General features: G+C 43.3%; 1 protein-coding gene across 1 annotated transcript in view; it reads left to right on the forward strand.

The window, feature by feature from the left end:
• The window catches only part of ZMYM5 (zinc finger MYM-type containing 5), a gene marked incomplete at its 5' end in the record, with an annotated part of 33,186 nt that extends 28,264 nt beyond the window's left edge, over positions 1–4,922 (forward strand). The window contains one exon of the mRNA XM_082675645.1: positions 3,327–4,922. Within this exon, the coding sequence (XP_082531771.1) occupies positions 3,327–4,085 (759 nt within the window). The 3' untranslated portion in view covers positions 4,086–4,922. The remainder of the gene's footprint in view (positions 1–3,326) is intronic.
• Between the last annotated feature and the right edge of the window lie 9,158 nt (positions 4,923–14,080).

The following is a 14,080-nucleotide window of genomic DNA, read 5'->3' on the forward strand; positions in this document are numbered from 1 at the left end:
AAAATAGAATTACCGCATGGCGCAGCAATCTCACTACTGGGCATATACCCAGAGAAAACCATAATTCAAAAAAACACATGCACCCCAGTGTTCATTGCAGCACTATTTACAGTAGCCAGATCATGGAAGCAACCTAAATGCCCATAGACAGACGAATGGATAAAGAAGATGTGGTACCTATATACAATGGAATATTACTTAGCCATAAAAGGGAATGAAATTGGGTCATTTGTAGAGACGTGGATGGATCTAGAGACTGTCATACAGAGTGAAGTAAGTCAAAAAGAGAAAAACAAATATCGTATATTAACTCATATATGTGGAACCTAGAAAAATGGTACAGATGAACCGGTTTTCAGGGCAGAAATAAGAGACACAGATGTAGAGAACAAACGTATGGACACCAAGGGGTGAAAGTGGCAGGGGTGGTGGTGGTGGTGGGATGAATTGGGAGATTGGAATTGACATATATACACTAATATGTATAAAATAGATAACTAATAAGAACCTGCTGTATATAAAATTCAAAAAAAATTATATTGATTACATGTTGAATGACAATATTTTGGGTATAAAAGGTTAAATTAAAAAAATACTCTCTGCTTTGGTAATAAGTAACTATCTTAAGTCATATTTGTACGTGGGTGTGTATGTGTGTGTGGATGATTGACCTGTACCTGCTTAGGCTCTGTGCTTTTGCTCAGTTAAGAACAATGAGTTCATAAACTTCAGACAGATACACTGCTTACCCTCTGAAGAACGTAAGGATGGCTCATAGCTTATCAGTCTTTACTTTTAAACGAACCCCGGAGGGGGTACAAATGGGAAAGTGAACATAGTCGAAACAGGCAGCAGCTACTTATTCAGAATTGCTGGAATAACTATCCTGACTGCCACTCTGATCCCCCCCCCAAAGTGTCTTTTTGTCTTCTACCATGCATGTGTCAGTCATGTACATAGCTCATAAGCAGTTGGCAAGCACAGGAATGATATTTCTGTATAATACAGAAGTTTTGTAAATGTGCTTTCCCCGTACCACGTTAGTGTTTATAAGTGGTTAGTGGCAGGCCTTCACGATAGAAAGCCTTGGTGATACATGAGGACCTTAAGGAAAAACTGGCTTATCAGTTAGTGGCTTATCTCAGAATAGCATGCACAGTCATCAGTGTAAAGATGGAATCTGGGTCTTGGCCACTGACCTAATGGGGGGTGATTTTGTCCCCCTGGGGACATTTGTCAAGGTTTTCCAACATTTTTTTTTTATCACAACTGGGAGAGTGCTCCTGGCATCACTGAGTGGGGGCCAGACAGGCCTTCACAACAAAGCATTATCTGGCCAAGTATCAGTGGTGCCAGAGTTGAAAAAGGATGAGTAGGTGGCTGGAGAGTGAGTGTGTGTGATAAGCACAGTGAGAAGGAGAACTAAAATTGTGCATCTTCCTCATTGAGAAGTCAATAGTGATGCCTAAAACTGGGAGGAAAAATCAGTAAAAGCAATACAAACATGTTATTTTGATATTTGGAAGTGAACACGAAAAGAATCAGCTAAAAATGTTGAAAGTTGTTAACTTCTGGGAACGGGGGGGGCTTAATTAGTTTAATTATTTGTTTTAATTAGCTAGGTATCATTAGTTGATGTTCTTTATTAAATGTATATTCAATTTCAAATAAATAAAACCTTTGAACTATGTTAAAGATACTGAATTTCAGAGAAGTGTCATACCGAAAGTCACACAGCTAGATTTGACCTCATACCTGAAACCTTAATTAACGTGGGGAAGTAAGATCCCGCAAGCCGCGTGGTGTGGCCAAAAAAATGTACATAGTATATATGCTCTAGTGCATCTGATACCAACATTTAATTATACAAACGCCATGAGTTCCCTGAGGCTAGGATCTACATTGGATTCGATTTAGTGATCTCCAGGATGATGAGTCTTAGATGTGTGGGGAATTATAACAACTTGACTGCCTACTCACTACCGAGAAACTCAGGAAGGGAAGAAATAAGCCCAAGGCTTGGGTTTGGTTATGTTAAAAAAAAAAAATAACTCTAACAGTCCTTGGCGTTCTGTTTCTTCTTAAATATGCTCTTCTGGTATAGTCTTATCCAATCCCATAGTTTCAGTGAATACATATTTTGATGACTTCCGGAATATATCGATAGATCGTATTTCTTCAGTTTCACACTAGTACATCCATCTAATTTCCATTTGAATGTTCCACAGGTATCTCAAACTCTGTGTCTAAAACTGAAACTCCAAACCTGCTTTCCTTCTTTGTTTCCCAAATCAGTAAACAGCCCCATCCGGTCAGAAACTTCCCCCATCCTGGCAGAAACTTCGGTTACGTTTGCTCCTCTGTCTTCGTCCCCAGAGCCGCTCAGTTACCAGCTAACCCATATTCTACTCCCTACCCTCTCCCGGCGCTGTCTCCAGCACCACACCCTCGACGTGCCCGCCCTCCCCTCTTGCCCAAACTGCCCCCCAGCCTCCTGGCCTGTCTGTACCCCGGCCTTCCTGAGCACCGGAGACGGCTGTGCCATCAGAGCAGTCTTTCTTGAGCACAAACCTGATCGTGTCACTCCTGCTTCTCTTAGCTCAGCGCTGTGTCTGCGTTCGGGACTGAATCAACAATGCTCTTAGTTCCTTGAGCGCCGTCGGATACCGTGGTCCCTGTACTAAAATGTTACAGCTAGCAGGATGTCCTTCACAGTGTATGCACCTGTGTTATTTTGACTGTGTTTTTGCATTTTTATTTTATTGACTCCAGAGAGCTAATGTGTCTTTTCATGGGATGGAGTCATATACTGTGTGGTACCTTGTGACGGACTTTCACATATCATAACTGTTTTCAAGGTGCATCCAAGTCATAGCATATATCTTTACTGCACTTAACTTTTATTGCCAAATAATATTCCATTGTATGGATAACACCACATTGTTACTTCTCCTTTTTGGTTACTGTGACTAGTGTTGCTGTGAACACTTTGTGCAAGTCTTTGTGTGGACATATGTCTTCATTTTTGCATTGTTGGTAACTTTGAGGAGTTGCCCCTGTGTTCCCAGGCAGTAGCACCATTTTACATGGCCACCAGCTCCTGAGGAGGTTCCAGTGTTTCCACACCTCTGTTAATGCTTGTCATCATCTCTTTTTTCATTACAGCCATCCTAGTGGGTGTGAATGGGTATGTGGTGGTATTGATTTGTATTTCTTTGATGATTAATGATAAGCATCTTTTTATGTGCTTATTGGGCATTTGTATATACATTAATTTTTTTCAGTGTTAATAATTTAAAATAAAATTGTAATCTATTTTTCCTCAGATGATGGAAACAAACTCAAAAAAAGTGCTAGCATCAGAAAACAGAAAAAGGAATGCTGTTAGAGAAGAAAATGAAAGAGAATTGTATGGGTCATTGAATATACTTTTGGAAAAAATAGAAAGAATACCAGTGAAAAAGGAAAAGACTTCAGAACTACAAGTTTCAGCAGAATGTAGCCAAGATACACCATTGGTCCAACAGGATGTGAATTTACCTCCTTCTGTGTCAACCATAGCTGATAAATTTCAAGAGCAACTGGAAGAGAAACAAGCAGAAGACTCCATTATACCAGCTGTGCTTTCTGCAGATCCGGGTACATGGCCCCGAATTTTGAGTATTAAAGAAAGGGACACTCTAGTTGAAAATGATCCACCTCAAGTGAGAAATTTTAACTTTCCAAAGGACAGTACAGGGAGGAAGTTTTCAGAAACTTACTATACAAGAATTCTTCCAAATGGTGAAAAAAACACTAGATCCTGGTTACTTTATTCGACCTCGAAAGATTCTGTGTTTTGTCTATATTGCAAACTCTTTGGGGAAGGAAAAAATCAACTAAAGAATGAGAATGGGTGCAAAGATTGGCAGCATTTATCACATATTCTTAGCAAACATGAGGAGAGTGAAATGCACATCAACAATAGTGTTAAATATTCAAAATTAAAATCTGATTTGAAAAAAAGTAAAACTGTGGAACACAGGTTACAGGAGAACATGGGAAAGGAGGGCGTGAAGCTGTTGTACACCTTAGACCTGATCTGACATGATGAGGTCGCACACTTACTCAGGCCTGTACCCTGACAGTTGGTGCCTCTGTGCTGAGGCTCCCAGACGGAGTGATTCATCAGCTCATTAGCAATAAGTATCATAGCAAGTAACTAGTGAAGATGGTTTCTGCTCCAGATTCTAAAGCTAATTGGATTTGTAGTGATTAATGCCGATTTCAGTGAAGGCAATTGTTGATCTTTTCAGTTTTTCAATTCACACCTTTTAAAACGGGCACTTCAGGGCTTCCCTGGTGGCGCAGTGGTTGAGAGTCCGCCTGCCGATGCAGGGGACCAGGGTTCGTGCCCCGGTCCGGGAGGATCCCACATGCCGCGGAGCGGCTGGGCCCGTGAGCCATGGCCGCTGAGCCTGCGCGTTGGAGCCTGTGCTCCGCAGCGGGAGAGGCCACAACAGTGAGAGGCCCGCGGACCGCAAATAAATAAATAAATAAATAATAAACTGGGCACTTCAGGGCTGACATTTGACTGGTGTGGCTAATACTCTGAAAGAGGGAGGGAGGGAAAGACTTGAATTTATCAGTACCAGTGGAACAAGGTGCTTAGGTGGACAAGCGTTGTTGTTCAGAGAGAGACGGGATCTGAGACTGCCGCTTTCTGCCGTTAAACCAAATACTTACGGTTCATTTCATTTGGGCAAAATGTTATTTTATTATTTGAGCAAAGCAGCATCATTTGTCATGTTAAATAGATTAAAGTGATGAATTTTGTGTTTTATTGGTTTTGTTTTAACTTAATTTGTAAATGTTTTAGCTTTTATTGTCATGTAAAAACTATAAGCATAAAGAGTGTATACCTATTTTTATGTTGGTACAAATATAAGAAATATTAAAATAAAAATATAGTAAGTTAACCTTTTTGTGTTGTGGCATTTTTTTCTTTTCATCTGAAAGAAAAATACACTTACGAAACTTAAGGGTGTCAGTTTTTTCAGTTGGTTAATCAGTGTTCCCTTCACCATGTATTGACTAATTCTCCCTTTGTTTCTGGTTTCTGACAGCAGTTCTGTTGTGTATCCCATCCTTACATACACTTGTTTCAAGGCTTTTCCTGTGAGCGGTGCCTGAGCAGATCGAGATGCGTCCTTGGTAGGGCCAACACGGGAGCGCTTGCAGACTCTCTAGGCGAGGCCAGCGCAGAAAAGTGTTTGGGGAATAACCAGGAAGATCATTCTCATTAGTTTATAACCGTTTTGTTTTCTGACAGCTGGACCATTTCAGCCTTTCATATTTGGGTCTGAATGGGGCTCTGGGGTGTTTCCAAAATCCAGCCTCCTCTAGAGGCCTGTGGGGACACTCTGAGCATATCCAGTTCTGAAGTCCCTCTGCAAATGGTTCCTGTGCCTGTTATTCCATGAACACTTACCTGTTAATCAAATGACAGATTTGTTATGTGATTGTCTTAGATAGACGCTTGTGTATCTGAGCAAACTAATGAAATCCACCAGTGGCTACTTTATCCATTGAGAAGACAAAATTAGATCCTCAACTTTTAACTTCTTTCATTTCTTCAGCATACTGCAGGCACACCTATGAGGCACGTGGTAATGAGTTAAATGTGAAAAATTCAAAAGATGTAGGTGCTGGGTTTATCCGTGTTCACTGTAAATTTCTTTCAACTTTTTGATGTGTATGAAATTTTTCATAATGAGATGTTGAAGAAAAAGTCAACTGTAAATTCAGAAGATGATAAAAGTAAATCTCTTTAGCCTGGTGAATCATTTAGTTTCTTTTTCCTTATCTAGCTCTTTTTTTCACATTGTAAAATTAGTATGGACTCACCTGAAAGAAGGAAGCAAGAAAACAGTAAGTGAAAGTCCTGCTTACCGTCCCCCACTCACCTGCTGCAGGATTTGTCACCTCTGATCTGGACATACCCAAGGTCTGTTTCCATCATTTTAATTTCACTGAGAAAAGGCATTAGAAAAAAATTATCTCCTACTACAAATTTAATATCAAAAATTAGGAAGGGCAATTCAGAATAACAGCCCTCAAGAAGTGGCAAGTTATTGGTTTTGTCATCTCACAGAGCACAACTGAATTTTTTTCATAAACCTCAGATTTTCAAAATTGCTGTATTTAAGACTCTTACATTGGGGCTTCCCTGGTGGCGCAGTGGTTAAGAATCCACCTGCCAGTGCAGGGGACACGGGTTCAACCCCTGGTCCAGGAAGATCCCACATGCTGCGGAGCAACTAAGCCCGTGCGCCACAACTAGTGAGCCTGCGTGCCTATAGCCTGTGCTCCACACCAAGAGAAGCCACCACTATGAGAAGCCCACACACAGCAACAAAAAGTAGCCCCCGCTCCCCGCAACTAGAGAAAGCCCGCATGCAGCAATGAAGACCCAACACAGCCAAAAATAAATAAATAAATTATTAAAAAATAAAGAATTAAAGACTCTTACCTTGAGCCATTTTCTTCCTGTGATCCCCTGTCCCTCCCTTACTCAGTACTGTAGTCAAGTAAGAGTTGCTAATAGCCACTGTGTATGTATAAGTTATAGTTCGCTGTACAGGATGGAGAAGTGAATGAGTAATTGGAGCAAAGAGCTCAGTCAATTTTGGTGGAGGGAATGACGCTGTATTATTTTAGGTCGTATCACTTCTGTTTCAAAGCCCTGAAGTTCCCCGTTGCTTTCAGGTTGAAACTCCAGCTCCTTGGCATCAGCGGTAGGCCATAGGGAAAGAGGTGGTGGGTAAAGACAACGTGAAGTACAAAATTTGAGAAGTGGAGCATATCTCTTATAATGTTGAACTATAAAGTGTGACCACGTTAGGATGAAATTAAGAATTTGAGAAGTTAACTAGAGTTGAAAGGATAATCTGAGCCACCTACGCAAGTCTTTGTTTTTGAGAAAGTGAGAAGTTAGTTTGGGAAAACAGTGGTGTGATATTCTGCACTAGAGAAGGTGTTCAAAAGCTTATGACTGGTTTTTTTTTAAGCAGCTCAGTTGTTTTTTTTTTTTTTCCTGGCCACGTCGCACAGCATGAGGGATCTTAGTTCCCCAACCAGGGGTCGAACCCATGCCCCCTGCAGTGGAAGCATGGAGTCTTAACCACTGGACCACCAGGGAAGTCCCAGCAGCTGAGCTTTTAAGCTTGGAGAGTAGATGGTTATGCATCACTGCCCTGGAAGTCACATTTGGAGTGAAGAGCAGTTATTCCAGTTCACGCCTACAGATAGAGCAAGGGAAACCTGAAACCCGGGAAATGCGAGAAACAGCTCACTCACGCGTGTTAAAAAGACTTTCATAAGTCATGTGCTTACAAATTAATAGAACTGTAAACCTCCAGTTTACCAAACCGAACTCGGGTCGCCCGCCCGAGGCACAGCAGTCAATCCACTGACCCGGCTTGTGGGGAAGGAAAGTAGCATTTACTTGCAAGGCACCAGCAAGGAGACCTGGCAGCCAACCCTCGAAGGCCCCGAATGACCTGGTGGCTTCAGGGTAAGGGTTTTTAAAGACTAAAATTAGGGTAAGAGTCTTAAGTGTGTGATCAGCTCATGGTTCTTCTGATTGGTTGGGTCTTAACACAGATTTCTGTCAGTCTGGCTCCAGTTTGCCTGGGTCTCTGACTTTGTTAAGCAGTTTGCATGTGGTGGAGCCCTGGTTTCTGTGAAATGACTCAAGGCTCTGCTCAGATTGTTACCTACATCCCTTGAGGAGGAACTAGAGGTCCTGCAACTGATTTATGGTTCAACTGTTGTTCAAGCTACTATTACTTGTTTCTGCATTTTCTCACTTCGCTAATTATTAGCTGCTTGAGTCTACTCTTTGGAATTCGGGGAAGGCCTAGGAGCTCAAAGCTTTTCCTACAAACGAAAGGTGGGGAACATGGAGAAGCTTATACCCGGAAAGCGGCACAGGGTCCTACTCAGTTTCACTATTGAAACTGATCAAGGGAGCAAAAAAGAGAAAGATAACCAATATGAAGAACCACTGGAGATCCTATGGACACTAAAAACGTAAGAAAGTATTATGATCAACTTAGGTCAAAGAGTTTGACAAATTTGATGTGATAGACTAATCACTTGAGAAACAACTTACCACCTCTGTCCCAAGAAAAAATAGAAAATCTGAATGGCTTGTCTCTGTTTAAGAAATTGACTCTGAAATTACAAGCCTTATCACAAAGAAAACTGCAGACTCAGATTCCTTCTCTGGTGAAATCTTCCATAGGGAAGAGATAATACCCATCTTGAACATAAGCTCCCAGAAAATAGAAAGAAAAGGGCACGTCACAACTTGTTTTACAAGGGCAGAAACATCCTGACAAAGGTATTGAATGAATATCAAAGAAATAACAAAACCTGACAAGAATAATACAAGAAAGAAAAGTTACAGGCCATCCTCTTTCATCCATTTACTTTTTTGGGGGGGGGGTGGCATGGGAATCTTAGTTCCCCTGCCAGGGATTGAACCCTGGCCCACGGCAGTGAGAGTGCTGAGTCCTAACCACTGGACCACCAGGGAAGTCCCCAAACTCCTATTTGCGTAAGGATACTAAGTCATATCAGATTGGGGCCCGCCTAATGAAGGCATTTAAACTTAACTACCTCCTTAAAATATCATCTCCAAGTGCAGTTGCATTCTGAGGTCCTTGGGGTCAGGACTTTAACATGCAGGGGGTTTCGAGAGGACACACCAGCTTTCGCCTTGGCACAAGGACACTTACTATTGGGACCCAGCAGCCTCGACCAGCTTCACCTGTAATTCCTTCCTACCCATCCCTCCAGGGACTTGGCTTTCTAAACTTCCTGTTTCCCCGAGAGGCAGACCCTGTCACGACTCCAGGTTTTGTGTAAGTCGTCTCTCTAGCTGGTTTGACCTTCCTCGCCTCCCTTATTTTTGTTTGCATGTTTATTTGCGAGCAGAACCCGGCTATGTGTTCATAACTGATAAGTTTCAGAAAACGACTTAGGTATCCTTATCTGAAATCCACAAATTCCCCTCAAGAAAGAAGGTAACTGGCAGTGCTGAGAGGCTTTGGGGAGGTCCGTAGCTCTCAATCTTGGTTACATCACGTGAGATCATCTAGGCACCATCGACAGGCGGAAGGCATGACCAAGAACTGCAGGCTTGCAGGCCAAGAGCTTCTTCCCGTATCAGTGCTGGTGTGGCTTGCGTTTTCACTCTCCGCAGATTCGTATTACATTCTTTAACTGAAGAATGACTGCATCTCTTTGTGTTCTTCCGCTAAATAGCTCCAATCAAAGTTTAAAAACTCTATGGTCAGGGCTTCCCTGGTGGCGCAGTGGTTGAGAGTCCGCCTGCCGATGCAGGGGACACGGGTTCGTGCCCCGGTCCGGGAAGATCCCACATGCCGCGGAGCGGCTGGGCCCGTGAGCCATGGTCGCTGAGCCTGCACGTCCGAGCCTGTGCTCCGCAACGGGAGAGGCCACAACAGTGAGAGGCCCGCGTACCGCAAAAACAAACAAACAAACAAAAACTCTATGGTCCTGCATCCTCCTCCTTCTGTGGGTGAAACTCTGCTTATCCGTAAGTTGCGGGCTTCCCTGGTGGCCCAGATTGTCACTCCCTTTGCAGAGAAGGGCGCTGTCTGGTCAGGGCCTCCGAGTGCCTCCGCAAGGCGGTGCCGCGCCTGCTGTGGGCACGTGGAGGCTTTCACAGGGGAGGGTCCGAGGGGTCAGGCTCCCGCGGGGTTCTCGGGGCGAGTGCGCACCCCACCCTGGAAGCCTCGGCCCTGATCCAGCCTCTGCGCCGCCGCCCATCACGCAGATGGGGCTCCAGGAGCCGGGCCCAGGTGCATCGCCCCTCCTCCTGGCACCTCTCCTCCGGGGCCGCAGGGCGCGGTTGCTGGCGCACAGACCGCGGGCCGAGCCCCGCCTGTGGGTGGTGGGGGCGGAGGAGGCGGGGACGCTGGGGGGCGCCTGCGGGAGCGGGGAGAGAACACGGGGCCCGTGCCTGCCGCCTTATCGAACTGTGACCTTAAAACAACTCCGGGGCTTCCCTGGCGGCGCAGCGGTTAAGAATCTGCCTGCCAGTGCAGGGGACGCAGGTTTGAGCCTTGGTCCGGGAAGATCCCACATGCCGCAGAGCAGCTAAGCCCGTGCGCCACAACTACTGAGCCTGCACTCTAGAGCCCGCGGGCCACAACTACTGAGCCCACGTGCCACAACTACTGAAGCCCGCAAGCCACAACTACTGAGCCCGCGTGCCACAACTACTGAAGCCCACGCACCTAGAGCCCGTGCTCCGCAACGAGAGAAGCCACCGCAGTGAGACGCCTGCGCACCGCAACGAAGACCCAATACAGCCAAAAATAAATAAATAAATAAATAAATAAATAATAAAAATAAAACAACAACAAAAGCAAAACCAAAAGGTCCTCCAAAACTGAAAAGCAATGAAACAAGGAGGGAGGTCAGGGGGGAAGAGAAGAGAATATCCAAGAACTGTGGAAGTGTAAATGCAAGTCATGGGAACACCAGAGGAAGAAGAAAGAAAGGAACAGGAGAAATATTTGAAACAATAATGACTGAGAATTTCCCAAATTAATGTCAGATACCAAACCACAGATCCACGAAGCTCAGAGAGCAGGATAAACACAAAAACAAGCTACACGTGGGCATGTCGTGTTCAAACGACAGAAAATTAAAGGAAAAATTCCTGAAAGAAGCCAGAGAAAGAAAACACCTTACCAATAGAGGAACAAAGATTATAATTACATTTGACTTCTCCTCAGAAACAAGGCAAACAAGAGAGAGTGGAGTGAAATATTTAAAGTGTTGAGGAAAAAAAACACCATTGTAGAATTCTGTTCCCTGCAATCTTATCCTTCAAAAGCAAAGGAAAAATAAAGACTTTTTCAGACAAAGATAAATTGAGGGAATTTGTTGCTAGTGAATCTGCTTTATAAGAAATGTTGAAAGGTGTGCTTTACAGAGAAAGAAAATAATATATGTCAGATACTCAGATTTATATAAAGAAAGTAAGAGCACTGGAGAAGGAATGTGAATATAAAATAAAAACTTTTATTTTTCTTATTCTTAATTGATCTAACAGATAACTTTGTTCAAGATAATAATAGAAACAATATATTAAATTATACATATATAGGCTTGTATATGGATGAAATGAATGACTGAAATGATACAAGGGATGAGAGGGAGGAATCAGGATTATTTTACTATTACAAAATACACTACCTGTGAAGTTATCAGTGTTATTTGAAAGTGGTCTTGGATTAGTTGTAAATAAATGTATATTGCAAACTGTAGGGCAACCACTTAAAAAAGTAGAAAAATAAGTACAACTGATATGCTAAGAAGGAGAGAAAATTAAATTATAAAATGCTTAGTTAAGACCACAGAAGGCAGAAAGTGTGGTCTACAAAAATAGGAGCATGATAAACCATAATGGAAAAGAATGAAAATGAATGTATTATATGTATAATTAAGTCATATTGCTGTACAGCAGTAATTAACATAACATTGTAAATCAGCTATATTTCAATTAAAAAGTATAAATATAGGAGCAAAGAACTAGGGCGACAAATGGAAAATGATAAAAAATATGGTATATATTAATCAAACTATATCAGTAATCACTTTGAACATCATTGATATAAGTGCACCAATTAAAAGACAGAGATTACCAATTAAAAGACAGGGTTGATCAAAAAACAAGACCCAATTCTATGTTGTGTATAAGGAACCCACTTTAAATATAAAGGCATAGGGACTTCCCTGGTGGTCCCGTGGTAAAGAATCTGCCTTACACTGCAGGGGACGCAGGTTTGATCCCTGGTCGGGGAACTAAGATCCCATATACCGTGGGGCAACTAAGCCCGTGCGCCACAACTACTGAGCTCGTGTGCCTCAACTAGAGAGTCTGCGTGCTGCAAACTACAGAGCTCACGTGCTCTGGAGCCTGTGCACCATAAGTAGAGAGAAGCCTGTATGCCACAACAAAGAGCCCGTGCACCGCAAGGGAAGATCCCATATGCCTCAGTGAAGATCCCGTGTGCTGCAACTAAGACCAGATGCAGCCAAAAATAAAATAAATAAATGTAAAAAAATAAATCTTTAAAAAAATGTATAAAGGCATATATAGATTAAAAGTAAATGGAGGGGGGAGATTTCCCTGGCAGTCCAGTTGTTAAGACTCCATGCTGTCAATGCAGGGGGCTCGGGTTCTATCCCTGGTCAGGGAACTAAGACCCCACAAGTCGCGTGGTATGGCCAAAAAAAAAAAAAGTAAATGGATGATTTCAGGATACAAGGTTAATACACAAAAGTCAGTAATGTTTTTACACACCAGCAATGAACATGTGGAATTTGAAATTACAAACACAATACCACTTACATTGCCACCCAAAACAAATGAATACTTAGATATAAATGTAACAATTTATCTACAAGATCTATATGAGGAAAACTACAAATCTCTTATTTATTTATTTATTTTTTGCAGTACTCGGGCCTCTCACTGTTGTGGCCTCTCCCGTTGCGGAGCACAGGCTCGGACGTGCAGGCTCAGCGACCATGGCTCACGGGCCCAGCCGCTCCGCGGCATGTGGGATCTTCCCGGACCGGGGCACGAACCCGTGTCCCCTGCATCGGCAGGCGGACTCTCAACCACTGCGCCACCAGGGAAGCCCTAAGAGGGGATTTTTGACCATTCATTCATTGTAACAGGAGGGAAGGCAGCGCATGTGGCTACATATGGAATTAGGTTGGTTGATTTGGTGTGGATAGTGAGCCAATTTTATTTACTGTGCCTTTTTTTTCGGTGAAATTAATAAATTTGACAATATCAGCTGTGAGTGAGGTGGGGAGGATCTCAGTTCCCCAACCAGGGATTGACCCCGGGGCCACGGCAATGAAAGCGTGGAGTCCTAAGCACTGGTCTGCCAGGGAAGTCCCAAGACGTACTTTTATCTTTCCAAAAATTTCTCTGTATCTCTACTTAGTCAACCCCTCCCTACCTCCCAGCTCCTGGCAACCACTGATCTGTGTTCTGTAGCTAGTTTTCCAGAATGTCATATATTCGGTATGTAGGCTTTGAGTCACATTATTGCATCTATCAGGAGTTTAGTCCTTTTTACTGCTGAATATATTCTATTACATGAATGTACCACTGTTAGACTATCCACCAGTTGGACATTTGGGTTGTTTCCAGTTTTCGTTGATTACAGATAAAGCCGTATGAACATTTTCATACAGGTTTCTGAGTGAACACAAGTTTTCATTTCAGTTGGATGAATAGGAGAGGGATTGCTGTTCTAAATCAAGCATTTGTTTAAGTTCACGAGAAACTGAACGGTTTTGTAAAGTGACTGTGAATTCATTTCTTTTTAATACCCAATGAAGACCTACCACGTGCCAGGAGCGGTACTGGACAGAACTGAGTAGTTTGGCCGACTCAGATTATGGCTTGAAGATCTTAAAATATTTGCCATCTGGCGCTTTGCAGAAAACGTTTGATGACCCTGTCCTAGGGTGTGGTCCATAGGTGTTCACGGAGTCCTTCTCTGAGGTGAATAATCAACATCACAATTATTTTATAGAATTGGATTTTTCATTAGGAAATATAATAAAAGCTTGCTCTTGAAAAGGGCAGAAATGTGTTTTTACTTGTTTCAATTACTGGGAAATACCTCGTCATTCAACGCTATGTATAAATCTGCAAGTTTTCACTTTCTGCTGTCATTGAAAATTGAGCTGGGCATCTAAGAGAATGTGGACATTTCCCGAATCACTGCGTTTTCACACACTGCTGCAACTTCCAACATCACTGTCTCCTACGGTGCTAGGGATCTGCCTTCCTCTCAGCCCTGGGAAGGCTGCGAACAGGGACGCGCGCACAACGGTGCGCATGCGCGCGCCACCATGGTGCCGTGGGCGCAGCAGTACGCAGGCGCGTTGGCCCCGGCGCGGCTTCGGCGGAGGGGCGGGGCTTCTGCGGCGTCTCTCCCTCCCACCGCGGCTGTGGCGGCGCCATCTTGGG

The sequence above is a fragment of the Grampus griseus genome (genome assembly GCF_964374135.1).
Source record: "Grampus griseus genome assembly, chromosome: 18".
NCBI lineage: Eukaryota > Metazoa > Chordata > Mammalia > Artiodactyla > Delphinidae > Grampus > Grampus griseus.